General features: G+C 32.0%; 1 protein-coding gene across 4 annotated transcripts in view; it reads left to right on the forward strand.

Annotated features, from left to right (window-relative positions):
* LOC148605155 (protein inturned-like) overlaps positions 1-20,169 on the forward strand; it is a 46,952-nt gene extending 26,783 nt beyond the window's left edge. For 3 of the 4 annotated variants that reach the window (XM_088549689.1, XM_088549691.1, XM_088549688.1), the window contains 17 exons: positions 3,188-3,939; positions 7,522-7,604; positions 7,948-8,220; positions 9,080-9,192; positions 10,001-10,090; positions 10,484-10,561; positions 11,405-11,573; positions 12,393-12,446; positions 13,135-13,200; positions 13,662-13,880; positions 14,697-14,854; positions 15,070-15,191; positions 15,759-15,892; positions 16,743-16,837; positions 17,415-17,601; positions 18,088-18,242; positions 18,664-20,169. In XM_088549689.1, coding sequence (XP_088405815.1) covers positions 3,188-3,939; positions 7,522-7,604; positions 7,948-8,220; positions 9,080-9,192; positions 10,001-10,090; positions 10,484-10,561; positions 11,405-11,573; positions 12,393-12,446; positions 13,135-13,200; positions 13,662-13,880; positions 14,697-14,854; positions 15,070-15,191; positions 15,759-15,892; positions 16,743-16,837; positions 17,415-17,601; positions 18,088-18,242; positions 18,664-18,772 — 2,857 coding nt within the window. In that variant the 3' untranslated portion in view covers positions 18,773-20,169. Of the gene's footprint in view, positions 1-34; positions 77-3,187; positions 3,940-7,521; positions 7,605-7,947; positions 8,221-9,079; positions 9,193-10,000; positions 10,091-10,483; positions 10,562-11,404; positions 11,574-12,392; positions 12,447-13,134; positions 13,201-13,661; positions 13,881-14,696; positions 14,855-15,069; positions 15,192-15,758; positions 15,893-16,742; positions 16,838-17,414; positions 17,602-18,087; positions 18,243-18,663 lie in introns of those variants that run through there. The other variant, XM_088549692.1, reaches the window with a different exon arrangement.
* Positions 20,170-20,714: the final 545 nt, after the last annotated feature.

Raw genomic sequence — 20,714 nt, forward strand, 5'->3', positions numbered from 1 at the left:
TGCTTGATTTCATCTGATTTTTAGATAAAACTGTGGAGGGAAGATCTGACGCAGTAATGGCAGTTCATCGTAAAAAGTACATGTATTACACTAAACTATCTTTACACCACACTCCTGCATGGTGATTGGTTGATGCAATACATTATCTGTATCTGACAGTGATAGGGATTTTAAGGATGCCAGCTGAAAATGTTCCATTAAAAATTAGAATGTTGAAAAATGGCGCACTCCAAATCACTGTAAACCTAATCTGACATTCCTTTACAATAATTTACTTATATTTTCAATATGATACAATATAGTATACTTTATATGCATTACTGTATCTGGTCATTGGGACAAATAATCCTTACTTGAATATGAAAAAGAGATCAGTAAGTCAAAAACAACAATGGCCGAAAAAATTCCAACATTTGGGTACTTTGCTGACCCGTATACATGACTATGTTGTCACAGCTCTATTGAGACATATAATTTTGCTGAAGATTTGGTCATTCAAAACAGTTTTCTGATGGCCAAAACTATTTAGCACGCTGCTGGATAAGTCATTAGTGTAATATGCTTGAATTCAACCAGTAGGGAAATAATTATCCAGCTGATGAGGCTTTCAACTACTGAACTCGTGCGTGTCTTTAGAATTTCTATTTCCAATCACCTGCAACAATTTGGACTTGGGATTGTTGGGCATGTTGATTTCTGTTTTTGAGAAGTTTATGCCTTTTTTTTTTTTAGAACGTTCCCATTGGCCTAATTCTTGTGTAAATAATACAAAACAAATACTTTGAAAGTACTGTTGTTTGTTGAGTACCAATTTTTGTGTTGGGAGGCCAACCCACGAAATTTGGTTCCTATGAGAAAGGAGAATTCCGTTGATGTGTATACTGAAAACATCAAAACTACAAATTTAAGAATCCAGGAACTTGTGTTTCTTTCCTAATCCACAAATATTGGTATCCACGGATATTGGTATTTAGGAATACTGGTATCCATGAATATTGGTATCTGCCATGAATATTAATATCCACCACAAATATTGGTACCCAAGAAAATTGGTTTTCCACAAATTAAAGTACTTTTACAGTTCATGTATTATGGTTATGTTTTTTTGTTTTACTTCAAAATAGTGTTGAGTATAGTACATATTGTAGTCTACGGGTACCAGCATATCAAATATTTTCTTGTTTTTTGAAAAATTTAAACACACGTTTGTTATATGTTTTTCATATGATTAGGACCCCATGAAAACATGTTTTGGACAAACAAATTAATTTATTGAAAACAAGTTACATGTAACATAAATCATATTATACATATTTGTCTTCCAAGGGCCTTAGCATATCAGGTTTTCATATAATATTTTTCTATTTCGGTCCTATACATGTACATATACATATATTTTTTCCTGTGTACTAGAGTCCAAATAGACTATCATCTATAGATAATTAAGTACTACTCTGTCTAAGAATCAGGCAAAATGTGTGTAAAGGGTTGCACATGAAGAAAGAAGACAGATTTTATTGTACAATAAAAGTGTTTATACCTCATAACCTCCAGAAATAACCATCAAAGTATTTGTAAAGTTTACCTTTTTAAGATATTAAGTACCAGTCCATATAAAATTCATACTCTGCCTGTAGTACAGGTGATTCATGGTGTAGAAAACCCCACAGAAAATTTTTCCTTATATAAGCAGTAAAAAAAGATCTACATCACAGATGCTTCAGGGTAAATTAAAATAGCTTTTCAGTTGTTTTCTAGATTATTGAATACTAAGTAGCCACCCATTGCCTGATTCTTCAACAGAATGGTACTTGAAACTTCAAAAATTTAAAGGTTCTGGCAAGGAGTTCAATTTTAACCTAGATATTAAATAACAAACTTAAATAACAAACCGGTTAAAGATTTCCAATAATAAATATTGATTTGAACTGATTCTGTAACCAGTATTTACTATGAGCTTCTAAAATCAAATATTCATATGTATTGAATGAATTACGATATATATACAAGTATATATACACAGTTCACACTTACATGTAGCACATTCTTTTTGGGAAAGGTTCACTTTACTAGAAGTTTCATTAGGCCAAAAAAAAAAATAACATCTCTCTTTCCTGCTACCCTATCTACCCTACTTTTTTGTGCCTACCCTAAACATTTTATGACCACTTAGGTTCAAGCACTGTTTTAATGTCTATATTGTTTCCCAACTGACTCAATGTAAATATGTTTTTGAAAAATAAAATAATTTCCCTACATACATGCACTTACGTACCCTATTTCTTTCTTGCTGGTAGCAGGAAAACAGTCTATTTATTTTTGTTTTGGTTTAATAAAGTGATTGATGGGGATTTTCAGCACTGAAGTGTCCTCATAAGTTTGATGTACACTTACATGAATCACTGTGTTCATTGAACAGCCCTGATTGTCTTTGTGTAGTGTGCTCACTGGGAGTGTTGGAGGTCAGCACCGTAGACTTGAGAATTGGTAGTATTGGTACAATGTATTGGGTTCCCCAATGCTTTGCCTGAAGTCTGAATATGTGTAAATGGTGCAGTAACTTCTGTCCGGTAGCACAATAAAGATGTGACTCATGTCAGACTAGTACAAAGCAGGGTCTGTACTTTGACTCAAATGGTTCTTTAACAGGAGTGGATCCTGAACTTTATAAAAAAAGGAGGTTGTTTCAAGGGTTATTGTTTGTTCATTATAGCCCAAATTTATCCAACATAAAGGTCATCCAATCCCAAGAACCGCCTTTATCTGTTACTTGTTTTAGCTATCTGCTTTAGATTTTTCTGTAATGGAATTGATTAAAAAGTAGCTGTTTACAATACAATGTAATTTTTGAAAATCTGAAAGATGCATATGGTTCAAAAATAAATCTGTGACACATGTACTTTTTTTTTACTAATTTAAGATTTTCTGATATTTTTTTACAAGAATTAAAAGAAGTCTTTGTAAGAATCAGGTATAATAACATATGAGTCTTTGTAAGAATCAGGCATAATAACATATGAGTCTTTGCCAAGTTTATGATTTTTGTTTAAACTGAATAATAACTTAAATAAGCGGTTGTATCTCAAGTGATATTTACATTTATTTCCACAAGTCCGACATATACATGTAGTATGTCTTTTTAGAGACTCTTCACAAATGTTTGGTTTACATTATACTTCTTTTTCAGTAATGTGAAAGAAAATTGGACTCCATATGTACAGAAACAAGGAGATTTGTTCTATGTCCAAGTTAATAGTCAATCAGGAAATTCTTCAGTTGACAAAAACTATCAAAAGGAGTCACCTATCCCAGGTTATAGAGAAAGACACCTTACACCACTCAATACAGACAGATATAGGACATCCCCACACAGTGATGCCCAACAGAATGAGCTGGGCTTTGATAATAGAAACTATGCATTCAGCACTGCTAGAGAGTCTGAAAATTTTCAAGAAAAGTTTAGACAAAACAAATACAGCCATAACTCCTATGGGAATCCAAAGGAAGACCACAATAGCTCCAGGTCCAGTGGTTATTCAGAGAGTTCTCCCCCTTTAAATGATGGACGCAATGATGATATAAACCACAATTTGATAAACAGGAATGTAAACAATAGTTATGTTAACAACCATGCATATGATAGTGATTTTTATGATAAACACAGTGATGTCAGTGTTGATAGGTCATCAGTCGATAGTTCACCGGCTAAACCCGTCAAAATTAAGCATGTGTATATTACACCTAATTCTTACAGTTGTAGAAATGGTGAAAATTTGACTGGAATTGCTTTATGTGATAAACTGTTTGGTATTACATTGTATCATTACAACCATCGGCAGTCCCGGAACTCTGGTGAAATGACGTATAAAGAAAGGAAGTTACTGGTACAACATGTGTCTATGTCAAGTCCCGCAGGCAGATCACAGCAAATTCACAGAGGTAATTATTTGACATACAGTACATGTAGGTTTGTATCAGACCAGGGCCAAATCTAGAGGAAGAAATGAGCAAAATTTCCTTGTTTGTGCTCACTAGTCCCATTTGTCTTTGATGGGGAGAAGTTTTTGTAAAAGATTTTTCAAACATACATGTAATTTACTCAAATTTCTCCTTGTCATTGATGTCTAGATTAGGCCCTGGTACCAGACATGATTTGCTTCTATACAGTTAGAATATCTTACATGTTCAAAGAGTTGGTTTGCGGATCTTAAAACATTAAAAATACATGTATTAATCTAATATGAATATTTTACATGTATATTTTGTTATGCTGTACACATCTCATCAGCAGCATTATAACATAATACATTGGAAGATCAAGATCTAAAAACATGGAAAATATAAAGTCACTAAGAAATACTTAAAACCAAGAAAAAATGAAATAGGAAGGTTGGAAGCCATGTGCCAAGAAACTCTGCCATGTGCATTACCCAGGAATAAATCCTCAGTATTCTGTTTCACATACAGTGGGTACTATGGAAATTATTTTATTGTTAGCTCACCTGGCTGAAGGCCATATGAGCTATTGCCGTCACTTGGCGTCTGTCGTCATCGTCATCATTAACAATTTTTCAAAACTCTTCTCCTGACACCACTTGACCAATTGGAACCAAACTTAGTATGAATGTTCCTTGGGGTATCCTGCATAGAACTGATCTGGGGATTTTTGATCCACCGAAAAACATGGCCGCTGTTACTGAAAATAGAACATAGGGGTCAGACAGTAGTTTTTCGCATATATCTCCAAAACTGTTAGGTTTAGCCAAATTCTGACATTAAGGATAAGTGTTCAGCATGATGACATCTATCTGTGGTCAAATTTTCATTTTGATATGTTAAGCCATGTTGGAGTTATTGCCCTTTTTTGATGTTTTTTTGCTATTTTGAATGTTATTTCTTTCAAAAATCTTCTCCTCTTACACCACCTGACCAATTGGAACCAAACTTGGTATGAATGTTCCTTGGATTATTGTGCATAGAACAGTGGTGGGGATTTTTTATCTGTAGAAAAACATGGCCGCATTACTAAAAATAGAACATAGGGGTCAGACAGTAGTTTTTCGCATATATCTCCAAAACCGTTAGGGTAAAAGTGTTAAGCCAAGTTGGAGCTATTGCTCTTTTTCAACGTTTTTTGCTATTTTGAATGATATTTCTTTCAAAAATCTTCTCCTCTGACACCACCTGACCAATTGGAACCAAACTTGGTATGAATGTTTCTTGGGGTATTGTGCATAGAACTGATGTGGGGATTTTTGATCTGTCAAAAAACATGGCTGCTGTTACTAAAAATAGAACATAGGGTCAGACAATAGTTTTTCACAAGTATCTCCAAAACTGTTAGGTTTAGCAAAATTATATCTATAGCTGAAATGACCCTTATTATAAGGCCTTCACAAGTCATCAGGAATCAAAGTTGTCAGGTGACTCCTTTAAGAGTTTTTTGTTGCCCTTGAAAGATGAAAAATGACAGTTTTTTTTACAGTTTTCAGCCAATATCTTTAAAACTATAACGGAAAGAAACCTTCTATCACTGAAATGATCCTTATGATAGTCCTACCAAAGTCTTCTTGAGTCCAAATTGTTGGACAACTCCTTGTTAAATTTATTGCCCTTGAAAGACAAACTTTAATAAGGTGAGTGATTCAGGCTCCTGGTAGCCTCTTGTTTCAAAACATTTTATTTTGAGTCAATGAGGAATTAGTCCAGACATTCAAAGTGCTTGAGCCAAAATGACCATAAAACTATTTTCAACCTATCATGCATGTTCTAAGATTTATTTAACTTGTACTTGTTCTGGTACATGAACATTGTACATGTATATGGTTCATGCATGGTGGATGTATATACTCTTGGATTTAGTCAGTTTATTCTTGAGGCTTTTTGATCTGTGAACTGATTTGGACACCTACATGTACAGTGTATATATAAGTCTTAAAGATATGAAAATAGACTAATAGACTCAATTAGTTTCCTTTTTGGGATTATTGAAAACTGAAATTAAATAAAAACAAATCAGTTGGATTAAAATGTTATATGATTTGTTTTACACACAGAAAAATAACTAATTATCTATTTGAGGATTTATAAGTCTTACATGTATCCCCTAATTAATGATTGGATTAATCTTATAATCCAATTAGCCTTTCACACTTATGATTACTGGAGAGCTGTAAATATTACAAAACACGTCATAACACACATTTACCATTAAACAATACAGAAATAAACATTACACTTTAATTATTAAAATTAGAACATATTTTTGGTAAATCAGAATCTATGAGTTGTTAAATGCTGCTGTGTCCTCTGTACATTATAAGGTTGGTTGATTTCCATTCATATACCATATTTGTAGGTATCCTTGTTTTCTATCATTATTTTTGTATTAGTATATTAGCAATTAGGAGGAAGATGGTTTGTAAGTGGCATTTTTGTAAGATAACCAAGTGGTACATTTATATAGTTATACCATATGATCATATTGCATTCTGTTTTTAGAGCTGTTTTCCTTTAAAAAAATGTTAAAAGATGAATGCTTTGACAAGTCCACTTAAACATGCCTAAATTTCTGCCAAGCTATAATTAAATCTCAATTTGTATGTACAATATATGAAACATCCTCAGGCTTACAAATTATTGCTTATTTTAAACTTATGTGATTTTTAATTTTAGATCCAAATGCAGTCTTCACTGTAAAATTAGTTTCTATGGCCATTTCTTGTATTCAGACTTGGTTAAAATTTATGTTGGCATATAACAGATTCTTCTGTGAAAAATCTATTTTTGGCTTCTGTTTTTATAATTAAATTGTGGAGATTGCAAAAAATGTATTTCTAATTTTATTGATGATTAAGTTATCTTTATCAATAGTGAAAATTTATTTCTTTGAGTTTTGTTATTTTACCCAAGGCACATTTTTACAGTAGTAAAAATGTTGCAAAATTTCAGAGCTAATGGCGCATTGAAACCTGTGTAAACTGAACACTGAATAATCTGAAAAACCTGTCTATACCAGAGGGAGAAATGAGCAAAAACTTCTCCTTGTTTTTGCTCACTTCCAGGGTAGGAAACTCATTCAAATTCTAGCCAGTCCTGAATACAAGTTTCCAGTATATTTACTATATGGCTATGTAAATTCTTGTTAAAATTAGACAGCCTTGCCGAAAAATAGCCAGTCTCGGGCTGGCGGGCTGGCAGGCTGCCTACTATTTCTAACTCTGTCACTTCTCCTATTTGTCTCTGACAGGGAGAAGTTTTTGTAATAGATAAGGTAGACAAAAATGTCAGTATTGTTATTTTTCAAACAGAATTTACTAGAACTTCTCCTTATCATCAATGTCGAGATTAGGTCCTGGTCTAAATCAGACACTTTTTAAAGTCCCTTTATATCAATATAAACATATTTTGAACCTGGTTTAACTGAAACACCTGTCTAAATTGGACCACAGGGGGTCGGTTTAGACAGGTTTCAATGAAATACGTTCAATACAGTGTGCTGAATAAAATTTTATGTTATAGGTGACATGATGGTTGCTGTAAACGATGTTCCTGTCAACTGGGAGAATTTGGAACCTGTCTGTAACAAACTCTCTAGTAAAGTTGTAAGTAAAGTAAACAACGTTGAATATTGAAACTTGATATTTGAATTTTAACATTAATAATGTTATTAATAATTATTAACTAATATTGAATGAGTTGTTATTCTTGGTAATTGTTGATAAAAATCTCTACAGAGCTTATGTTGTTTGTAATGTGTCCAACTCTAAATACAATTTCTCTGTCTAGGTCAATGTCATAAACGACTTCATTGATTTATCTTTTTTCTATCAACCCTGAAATTAATTTACATTTTCCCCATAATCAAACTCTGGACTCCTAAGTTAATTTTAAAATTTTTCAGCTTATAAGTTTTGTATAGATTTTTATAGTCATTTTTTTTTTCAGGTTAAGCTATCCTTTCAGTTACCAAATGTAGTTGGACCAAAGCCAAGTCCGCCACCTCCAGTGAATCCACAGTTTGCTATGACCTCTCCTCGTCCACTGACGACCACACCTTCCCCACGCCCACCTCGCCATCGTAAGGCTGGTGAGAACCTGTCACAGCTTGTGTTTGGTGATAGTCATCCTCACCATTTAGACTACCTCCAGGAAACATCATGTTGTGTGATGTACCTAACACTAGAAGGTGATGGGAACTCAGATACAGAGAGTGTTAGGGTAATTATCACAGTCTGCACCAAAAACTTTTTAAATAACTAGTCGAAATGAAAATCTTTCTCTAGTCAAAAAAAAAAAATTGAGAGGTTTATTATTTTATTTATTCTGCAGAACAAATCTTGTGAAAACTCAATGATTGTTTGTTTATAAGAATAAATTGCTGATTACTATCTGCACATTAAAGCTAAAAGATCTAATTTGAATAAACAAAAAAGATGGAGGTATTTATTTTCTACTAGTCCAATCGGACCAGTGGTAATAGAAAATTACTAGTCCAAATCAAAATCTACTAGTCTGGGGCATCGGACTAGTGGACTAGTCACAGACTTTTTTCATTAGTGTCCCTACTACAAAATGTCCTTTTGATCCATTTTAATACTTTTCTTTGCACTTCAGAAAAGCATGGAAAATAAAGTGTCTAATTTAAAGCTGCTTTTAATATCAGTATGAGAAAATGTCTGTTTATTATTTAATTTACTAGGAAATGTTTAATAAAACAAAAAAAGAGTTAAAATATAGTAGCACAATGATGTTTTTATTGTAAAAGTAAAAACTGTAGGTTTCACACTAGTTAGCACACTTTACTGCTGTCTTGACATGTTTGGTCCTGCCATCCATTTTTTATAGCCTATTACTGAATTTGTGCCAACAAATTCAGTTATTTTTTATTTGCCTATATTAAACCTAGTCCCATAGAATTATTGCATAAATAGAGATAAAGGTCCACTGCTAATGTAAATTTTCCTAAATATAGAAAGCATAGAGCAGTTACAGCCCACAGAAACTGAATAGTAAACAGTGAAAAAAATGTATATATAGATCTAGTTTATTTGATTTTTTTCCTATATTGTATTATTAGGAAGATATAGTATATCAGTACCCGCCAGGTGACAGTAAGTTACTGGAGGTCAGAGGACTCTTTCTTACCCTGTGTGGTGTCTTACCAGAAGTAGCATCAAGTTCTGCCAGGAGGTATGTAAACCCTAACTTATGAGAAAGGAGTTATTCTACACACTGTATGCCCATAGTTGAGGAAGAGTTTTTGTAGCCCAACCTCAGCTTCTGTAGACTTAGAAATCTGGACACAGGTCCAGCTCACAGAATTTTTCTTACTCTTTTAACCTGGATTTTCACTTGAAAATTTCTATCTGGCTCAGCTTCCTTTCATATTTGGAATGCTTTTCATTTATATTTTTATTTGTTTTTGGGGAGTGACTTTTCTTCTTTGCTTTATGCAATCCAAGTGTTTTTGAACACATTTGATTTCTCCAAGAAACAACAAATCATGAATTTTATTTAGATAGGTGATATGAATTTTAAAGAACTCTACTCCTCAGGGATGATTTTTGTTTTATCTGTAATAACATGAATGAATTGTTATCTCTTAAGTTTGCCTTGATAGCATTATATAGCTTTTGTAAGTATTGAAGCTTTACCAAAAATATAGAAAATTATGGCACTACAATTTAGCAAATTTAAAATCAAGGTTTATTATCACTAAAACAAATTGTATAAAAATAAGGCTTTCCTCACACAACTTCAGTTTGATATGAAGAGTTAAGATAAAGCATGCAAGAAGAAGATTGATAAATATACATTGAAGTGACTGTTAAGGAATTATTGATGTGATCTACAAACATTTCATTGTTTTGATGTTAGGCGAGCAAATTCTTTATTATACATTCATTGTAAATGTATACAATAATTGCTTTGTTTCTTTTATATAATATTTTTATTTAAACTCGTTGACTTCACAAAATGAACTGATTATTTTATACAGCTCAACCATAGTACACCAAAGACAGAAGATACACATTGCTTACCAGAGAGATGGTAAAGATGTACTGGTTATTGGCCTGCCTGCTGACAAGTGAGTGGCATTGTATTTCATGTTGTAATACATACAGTAAATGTCGAAATTTTCATTTCATTTTTTTTGTTGCTATATTTATGGTTATGATTTTTTTGTTGAAACTTCACCTATGGGAAAAGTTCTTTTTGCAACAGTATTATTCCTGTAGATATTGCTTATCTTGAGAAACTCATTCCCAATACAAAAATTTGACCAAAATTAATGAAAAAAAAATTGTATACCCTAGAAAAATGTTCACTTGAAAACTACTGTCAGAAAAAAACACGTCAGGAAATTTCCTTTTCAATTTTGTTAGAAAAACATAAAAAAAAAATTGATATATATTTTTTTCTAGTTAAGTTAAGAGGTGAAGATTGACAATGTAAGGTTTTATTGATGATCTTATTTCAGAGTACCAAAGAGCTGTGTAGAAGAAGTACTCCAACAGTTGAACCACCTCATCTTAGTTTTGTATGGTCCACTTCACAGGTATAACATTAGGCTACACCACAAGTTAGGCCAATGACTATAATATTTGTCACAATGCGGGACATTCATGAGAAGGAGAAGTTTTAGTACATTCTGTACTAAAAAATAACATGTAATAACATTATTGACATTTTTGAATATGTATCCTATTACAAAAACTTCTCCCTGTCAAAGAAAACAAAGGAGAAGTGAGAACAAACCAGGAGAGGTTTTTGCTCATTTCTCCCTCTAGATTATGCCCTGCAATGAAAACCCAAAATTATTTTAAGATTGTTTTCAATATTTTTTACCAAGTTATGTATATTACCAATTCAATTTGCAATTATTGGACAGTTTATGCTTCATAAATAGAGATAAGTTATCTGTTAACAAATGTAAACTGTCCAGAAATCGGTTACTCAAGGAAGACTTGGTAAAAAATATAAACAGTCCTTATAGTTTCATTACTAATGGACTCAATCCAAATTCAGAATTGATCCTTATTTAAAATATTTATAAGTTTGAAAAGGGTAAAAAAATGTCCACACTGATGTTGGACATTGTTTTCCATATCTTGAAAACATTTCAGTTTCTTCATAACCAGATTCATTTTCATTAGAAAATGGACCACATAAGATTTTTGTAAGTTGATTCATTTTATTAAACCATTTGTGTACTGTAAACATACTGGTTTTTGCAGACAATTTAGTTTGCCATTGCAGTCAGTGGGAATGTATATATTGACTTGAAATTAGAAATGTTTTTAGAAATGTATTTGACATTTTAAATCTCAAAATTTACAGAACTTCCTAGGAAAAATTTCTCTTAAAATATAATTGTATACTGTAATTAATTTCTTTGTAGTGCATTTAGAGATATGAAACACAGAAGTCAGCTAGACCAATTATTCTCCCTTTCTCTACATAACATACACAATATTACACAGAGTGCCATGATATCTAGTCAGTCTTCTAAAATATTCACAGAGATTATACCAGGACCCAAAGCCCTTAACTTCACTGATGATACCAAGGTAATGTCTGCTTTAAGCAGTAAAGTTATATATTACTATTTTTTTTTTTTTTTTTTGGAAAGATTGGCCTGTTCTTAAAGGTTAATTTGGATATCGCTTGTTTATTTAATTTGGGTTCGTTGATCGTAGATATACTTTTGAATTGAAAGATAAATACATGTATTGATAATTAGTGGTTAAACTCCATTGTGAACAAAAAACTACCAACTACACAGTGCTGTATAGCGAAGTAGTTATAACTAGATAGTTTTTTTTCTGTATTTTATGGAATATTCATAATCCTGTGAAGCAGTGGATAGCCATGCCATACAATGTCACTTATCTTGAAAAAAAAGTAATTAAGTCTGAGAATAGACTATAATGTTTGAAAAGTCTTAAAATCTTAGGTCTTTGATTTGAGTTGTCACAGAAAATAAAAATATTTTGTGTCTAAGTCAATTCCTGTGAGTAATGCTATTAACACAGTTCCCTCCCTTTGATAAGTCATTTTAAAGTCATCTGAGTGATCTGTATAAATATTTTAATGAAACTGTGCTTAGTATTGAGCTGAAGACATATTTATAGAAGTAGAAATTATTGTCTTTTTCCTGTAAATATGTACATTTACCTGTATTGGTTAGTTATTAACATAAGTGGTAACAACTCTGTAAAAAATCCTCACATGAAATTTGATTTTCCATTCTTTTTATAATTTGGGAGACCTATAAAAGTACCCAATTGCAAAAAGTTCAATTTCTACAATCTCAAATATTATGCACTGCACAGTGCATGTTTATCTGTTTTCCAATCTTAGAGCAGCTATTTACTGATTTTTTGCAGTTGTTATGTGATGAAATCCTAAGTGAATTTGAAGCTTCAGATTTTGATGATCTGGTGAGTATTAGCATAATTTAAAAAATGATGCTCAAGAAGCTGTCTTTGTAAGAATCATGCAAAATCAGAAAAATGTGATACACCCCAAAAAAGGCTACATATTTTTATTTTTGTAATTAAGTTGTTTTATGTGTCTATATTAAGAAATGTGTAATTATTCATTCAAATCTGCCTGCTCTTAGGAGATAAATCAACATTGAAAATTCAATAGATTCTACTATATTTGAGTATCATTTACAGAGTTATCTCCCTTAATTGTGAACTCTACAAAGCATTCTATATAATTTTTTTCTCCTAAGAACACAGGTTATATGAAAACTGAATGTTAGTTACTGTTTACTATGGCAATTCGAACAAACTATCAAAAATAAAAATATGTAGGCTTTTTACCCATGAATCACATTTTGCATGATTCTTAGCTGGAGTGCTACTTAAATGAATTCACTTATTAACGGTTGAATAACTAAGCAGTTTGTAGAGTCTTAAAGTGATTTACATTTAGTTTTATAGTTTTTAGTTTGTACAAAAGCTGTTCTAAACAATTCAACTTGCTGTTTACCAATACAATATTTTTTATAGGACAAAAAACTTGAATGGTATTACTTCTAATTTCTTTCTCTACATCTTAGTTTATCAACAATTGTATTTTAATACATGTATCATTGTGAGGAATTTTGTTTCTTTTCAGCTGGACCCTATTTCTAAGGATTCACGGAGAGAATATTCCATTCTAGGATCTTGTGTGTTTTATAAGGTAAAGTTTGGAAGAATAAATATCTGGCTAAATAGCAGATTTGATTTTCTTCTGCTTTTTAAAATCTGGAATTTACCATTACGGTTCTTTGTTTATGGTATGTTACTTCCAATTTCAGCAATTTCCACTTTAATGGTTGGCTCCGTAAAGCCATGTCTGAAATAGATAACAGGAAGTGAATTTTTTTTACAGTTGTGAAGTTTCACGATTTATTCCCAAGCTGTAGTCTTTTATTGTATTGTTTCAGTGATGTGATATACTAAATCAAAATTTGCCGAGCTCTTACTTCTACATATCCAATGACCAAAAAAATATCTAGTTATATAATAAAAGTAACTGAACTGTGAATTATATTTAATCAACCTACCAAATATAGAAACAAGGTATAGTTGTTAGTCCATTATAATATATTTCAGTGATTATTGCCTTATCCACATTTCTTTCATTCTTATTATTTGTAGGAATATTTATTATGTAATCACCTTAGCCAGTCTGACCTCAAAGATGTTCACCTGTTTCTCAAACACCACTGCATAGTAAAGATGTTGGCCAGGAAACCAGTAGAGGAACTGGTCGTCTGGAGAGAAATGTTCCCATCCCAATACTCTCACCAGTCACAACCCTGTCCTCAGGGCTACCAGTATCCCAGTGGCAGATGGTATTTAATGGTCATAGGAATGGTAGGTTACAGTTAATTTTTTGCAAATACATGTACTTATTTTTTGGTTTTGGATGTAAATTATTGGCAAAAAAATACCAAATTATCAGCAGTGGGAAGATTCAAATAAATCAAAATCCAAAAAACATGGCGTGAACGTGAACACATGAAACAGAGACGATCTACATACACAATATAGTGAACCAAATAAAAAAGATTATACACAAAATATGGGGAGTGACATCATTTTTTAGGTTGTCCAAGATATCCAAACATTTGTGCTGCAATTCTATTTAACAGCTAACACTCACTCTTACAAATGTTTACTTTAAATAAAGGGACTTTATCTAGGCAATTATTTTTATTTTTGATGGTTTTTTTTTCTTGCTGAATAGTGAAAATAGAATGATTCATATTTTATGAATTTCTGACACAACTGTTTTTCCCTCTCTATTTAGACATCAAGGGCTTTAGATTTAGCTGCTGTTTATCTGTGCATAAATCCATACCGTTAATTTTTCCCGAAGTTCTGAATAGGAATAATTTAAGTTTAGTACTGTAGACCACCTTTATTTTATTAATGTTTTTGGATGTCAACTTGCTCTCAGTCTAAAATATATTCCATATTGAGTAATTTAAATAAAGTGATTTATTTTCATGAACCTTTCTTGATATGGAAATCAGTGGAAATAAATCAATAACAAAATAAACTGGTTTACACTTAGCTGTTTAAGCTGAATGAGTTGTAGTCTTGGTCAGGATGTCTTTTGTGAACTGCAGTCTGTTTTAATTGAGTTTCTTACCTTTATTATTCACAGTTTTGTTGCTTTCTTTTCAGAAACATTTCCTACTGTGTACGTTGCTGGAAGCAGGTGGCTGTTCCCAGTCTCAGACAGGACACCCATCACCCCATCCTTTCTACGTGTCCCAGGCTAAAGCCACCCTGTTACAGTTTGAGGCTGATGAAGTTACAATGACACAAAGTGTAGAACACAGGTAAGGGACATAGTACAGAGTACACAAACGTAACAATGTCACAAAGAGTACAACATAGGTACTTTTTTCATAGTTAAAATCTGGAATTCATATTTTCTACAAAGTGTAACTTGTGATTGCCTATTGAAATCCATTTATTCAAGAATTAATAAATGAGTGAATTTTGAAAAACCTGACAATAAAAGTACTTTTTTTTTTTTTTTTTTTTTATTTAGGTTGTCAAAGATATCCAAAGGTCCCTGTTTGGCTTGTGCCGATTCTGTGATTGTTGGTCAGAAGCCAAAGAAGGATGAAAATATTGTTACTCCACAGAAATCTAGATTGCCGTCCAGAAACTGTAAGTGCATAGTTGCTGTCTTCTCTATATAGAACATGCTGGGGAAAATTCAGCTTCATAAAATAAGAAGTGTATTTAGATAGTAGTAAATATCAAATGTTCCCTGTTTTTCAATAATTCACATGTGAAATTTAACAGTGCATTTTCACACTCTGACTTTCTCCCACCTTAATGTTACAACTTTTCTCTTATAACGTTAATTTTATTTGACGTTACTGATTATTTGAAATATGATGCAAATCACGAAATACCAAAATGTTATTACTCATACTGAGAATGCTTGGAGATATAAATTGTGCACAACTTATTTAATCTTGGTGTACTTCGGCAATGGTAATCATATTTAGGTTATTCACTCTTTCCGATAAGTCTTCCAATAAGTCATCTTGTTATTCTGCAGATGTATCTATTATTCTGTGTCTGTCACATGTCTTAGAGTTACGTTTGTGATTGTTTTTTTTTTTTTTCATAACAATACCATATTTAGGGCACATTATTAAGCAGAACTTATTCAATAAATTGTGATGGAATGTCAGTTTGGAGGAAATGGCATACTTTCTTTTTTAGCTTATGATGATCATGATATAAGAGGGGGAGGCAGTGGTAATTCCACTCCGGTGATGAAGAGACAAGGAAGTAAATTGTCGTATGGGTCTAATGACTCAGGTGAAAGTAGTGGGAGTCTTGGTGTTAATAATAAGGTAAATGTTACATGTGTTAGATGTTTGAGGTGGTCTTGTGACTTAAATTTATTTTAATAGAATTTCTCCATATCAAATGGATTAAGCATTATTAAGCACTTGATAAAAATTTTAACATATTGTGGCAAAATTATTGTTAATGGGTACCAATTTTCACGTTATTCCCTGGTTGGGTTGAACCACAAATTCAAATTTGCAACAAAATGATAAATGCTTAGCAGTAAAATCTATGGAATTAAGGTTCAACTGAAAAAAAAAAATTTTGAAAAACGACAAAAATTTATATCCGTAAATAGGATTATAGTAAGGAGTAGTTACATCAGGTTTTACAGAAAAGAAGAAGTAGCATTAGTTTATGTATGTATGTTCTTTGAACATCATGTGGAAAGATCACTATCGACTTATACAACTTCTTTGAATCAGCATGAAAATTATAAAAAAGGATAAATAATAATAGAATAATTAATTGGAAAGAGTGAATAATCAAAATGTGATCACAAATGCCAAAGAACGCCTAGATTTAACGAGTGTGCAGAACTTGTTCCGTGCACGAGTTAAATGTTTATGAATTCTTGGCACACGTGATCATATTTTGGTTATTCACGATAACCAATTGATTATCCTATTTATATTACAGATTTCTTTCATTAATCGTTGCTATTTTCAATGTGATTTTGATATTTTGTGAATAGCAGATTGATATTCGTGATAAGAAGTTTTGGCAGGAGAATGTGCGAGAGTGAAATATCCAATTTTATTTCGCAGTTTGAATTATCAATTTTTTTTACACTGGGAATATGGGGTAAATCACTGATATCTATGTAATAAAAAGTGTTAATTTTCATTACAGAATAGGATAGGTTTGAGTAAGGCTGGATCCATCTTTGATATACCTAGTTCTCCATCAGCTTTACCTGTCCAGGGAGATGAAATATCACATATCAAGTAAGTTTATGATAGAATAGTTAATCAAATTGGAGAAAATATCCAAAAGAGAACAACATTGATAATCAATTTCTACTGTAATTCTGTAAAACCAAAGAAGATACAATTATATACACCACTACTAATACAGTGTATATGACAAAATTGTAAATTTCAACAACTATCACATTGGGAACAGAAAGCTAATGTAGATAACTTTGTTTTAGTATTTTCTTGATTTGATTGTCTCCCCTTTATTACTTAATTATTGAAAAAAATGCTTTATTGGTATTTTAAAGTGAAACAAAGGGAAAATATATTAAGTATTGAAGATTATGGTTAATGCTTTAGATACAATGTATATATGGTTGTACCTAGTGCAATCTCCACCTGGTGAGATATATTGGTCTGTAATGGAGACTTCTACCTAGTGCAATCTCCACCTGGTGAGATATATTGGTCTGTAATGGAGACAGTGCAAAACATGGAATCTGCATTTTAGATTTTTTTCAATTCCATTTTTTTGCCTTTGTGCATGCTTTAAAAGGGAAGAGAAATCTGATTTTGGTAAACAATTCTCTTTCTGTTCTATGTACAGGTTGACTAAAGGAATGGATGGCTACCTCTTCCACTATATTTGTATGAATGAGTTTGAAGGTACCTATATATCTCCAACCCAGCAAGAGATGTCTGTTGTTAATGGTGCATTACAGGAAGTTGTGATGAACCATTTCTATACAATTTGTCTTCAGATACGCAGCTTCTTCAGTAAAACTTTACGTAAGGTAAGGTACAAGTACATTTTTTTGTGAAATATAACAAATTCAAGATAAACCAAAATGACCCTATACTGTATTTCACTGCATTTTGAATTTTCTTTTTATACCCCATGTCCATTCCCAGTTCTAACCATAACTCCTCTCAAACCATTAGAGGGAATTTGATGAGACTTTAGTAGTGAAACGATTGTTAAATATGGTTATGCACAGGTCAGTTCTGCTTGTAATTTGTCACTTTGAAAAGCTGGAATGTGATTTTTCTGCAGATTGCAGATTTCCACTTATACAAATTTAAACTTCATGATTCTTTACTTTACTGTAACTTTCTGGTTTAGGTCATTCTTTTTTTCCTTTGGTTCTGTACATCTTATTCCTACAGTGTGGTAACAAAGGGTGATTGAAAAAAATAATACAAAAACTAAAAATCTTATTTCATATAACCTGCACATGAGCAGACATGAAACCTTAAATATAATTGCAATTCTTTTTCAGTCACTATGTTCTAACAAGGCCAGTAAATTTGGGAAGGATACCTCTTTTAGTAATGTTAGAGAACATGGAGTTCTGTTTACCTGTAGTATACCTCAACATTCAGAGAACAGCAAGAAACAGCCTCCACCTCTTACACTTACCTATTGGGTTATAGGGTAGGTATCACAAGTTACCTCTGTGTCCAAGGCAAGAAACACTCACCCCACTCTTCTTACACTTACTTACTGGGTTATTGGGTAGGTATATCAGAATTAAAGGCTACTGCAGGGTCTAAGGCAAGATATGTAAACTCTTTTTTATTATTATAATATGTTGATACCTATAAAGCAAGATATTTAATTGTTGAAGGTTCAAGGTCACTCCTCCTGGGTTTCTTAGATTCAAATTTAGTTCTTCTTTTTGTGTGCTTCTTTCACATTTTGACAAAATCTAAAATTCAATCATTTGATCATCATCCAATGGGTATTTTCGCCACATCTCTGTTTTATGAGAATGTCATGTGAGTACCAGTTAGTATTTAAGTGACTTAAATATATTTAACATAATCATAACCATAATCATTTTTTTTGTTTTCAGGAGAGTTTTTCCAGATGAAAAAGAAATGTATGTGTGTTTCCACGAATCTATACCTCAGACTGTTATGGAAATGGCATTTAAATTGGATAATGGGTTACTTCTGACCTGAAATGAAAAAGTTGATTTAATGAACATAATTATCACTAAAGTTCTCACAGACTGAGTGAGTGATGGACTTTTAGCAATGCTTGATAAAAGCAGCTTAATTGGACCATGTAAAATTGTTTGGACATGTCTCAACATGTCAATGCAGGTTGACTAGAGTTGTGGTCCTTGAATGGTCATGGAATTAAATAAGGTCTGACCTATTGACTAGCATAGATCAAGACTTTTCCACCAGACTAGCATGCCTTGTGAAGAGTGCCATTGAAGATTCTTCAGTCAGCTGGTGCCTTTAAAAAGAAACTTGCCAAGAGGATGTTCATCAAAGAATTGAATGTTTTCAGCATTATAGATGAAAGTTATACCTTTTTGAACAGGTGTTTTAGTAGTGTCGGGTCTTTTACTCAGGTTGTTTGTCTTTCAAAGATGAATTAAGGAGGTAGACCTAGGGTAAGGGACACAACTCTTAAAAATCATTGGAACGTTTGTATTCAGCATTTTACATCAATGTTATGTAAGCATCTAATGAACTTGGATTCATTTTATTCTGCTTCAAACGAAAGCTTGAGAGGCTTTGGTGAAAATGAATATGATACAAACATATCACTGATTTCATGAGTTGTGTCCCTTACCCTAGGTCTACCTCCTTAAAAATAAAGGATTTTTTTTTCATATCAGCAATGTGTCATTAGCTAAAGAGTTTCAAACATTGAATTTATTGACAAAGAATTTTTTACCATCAAATAAGTTATTGCTCTTTTAAGCTTCCTAGTGTTTTTTTTTTTCACTTATGGATCAGATAGTACAAATATTTAATTCACTTATTTACTGTTTGTTTAAGTTTTTTTATTTTTTTTTAAATTTCACTTGTTATTTTTGTAAAGTTCACAATTTAATTTCTTGAAATTAGGCAATGTTTATTGTGTTTTTTTATTGTGTTTAAGAAAATTGTTCTTTTGGCATTCCCTTCTCTGTAGCACTGTCAAGGCTGACATGAAATGTATGAGATTCATACTGTCCTAGATTCTATTGTAAATGAATGAGGAGTCTCTTCCCCATGTATGCTAAAAATTCCTTTAATCTAAGTAAAGGACTAAAATCTCTCTAACTGACAGTCCTACTTCTGTGCCTTAGCAGAATGAAATGAGGAAATTTTTGTTGCATTTAACTGCTGACAATTTCGTAATGTTATAGCATTTACCAGGGCCATATAGAAGATTTAAAGCAATATGTGTGACATTATCATTTGTCTAGTCATTAAATCATAGATAAAATGCAAGGGTCATAATATTTATTGTAAGTTGTGAGAGGTTTTGTAATATTGATCATGAAAAGAATGTCTGTAAATCATGTTTTAGTATGATGAATTCATATTTGAGTAAATTAAAATTTTTATTTACATTTATTGTTGTGAAAAATTTTGTATAGGTCTATATTGAGTGGTTGTGATGTCTTTATTTATACTGAGTGTGTGAAGGGAATATTAAATGGATTAAGTACTACTAAAACTTGCTGGGATTTTCTTGTACTTTATTTAGGGGCTGATATCGTCTACTATCCCTGCCCGAAAATAATTAAATTTATGAAGATTTTTTTTTAAATGTAGCTATTGATTCTTGCATATTTTGTATTCATTTTGTAAAATTTGTTGCAAGTTTTTTTTGGTCTAGGTCCTATTTGGAAAAAAAGTTTTGAATATCTCTGCCTTGAAGTACATTTGTATATAACTGTAACTATGCTGATTCTTGTTCGGGGAACTTCATTAAAGCTACATGTATAAGGTTTAAAGTTGAACATAACAACATTTTGAAAATTCTAATTGAAGTAATCTTTAGAACAGGAAGAGTATTGTATATAACAATGACTTATTGAATAAGTTATCATTTATTGGTAAAGTTTCAAGAATATTTTAGTTTGTTACCAGTCAAGGCAAAAGTGACCAAGTTAAA

This window comes from Perna viridis, chromosome 10 (genome assembly GCF_037379345.1).
Source record: "Perna viridis isolate PV_CMFRI_1.1 ecotype Kerala chromosome 10, ASM3737934v1, whole genome shotgun sequence".
NCBI lineage: Eukaryota > Metazoa > Mollusca > Bivalvia > Mytilida > Mytilidae > Perna > Perna viridis.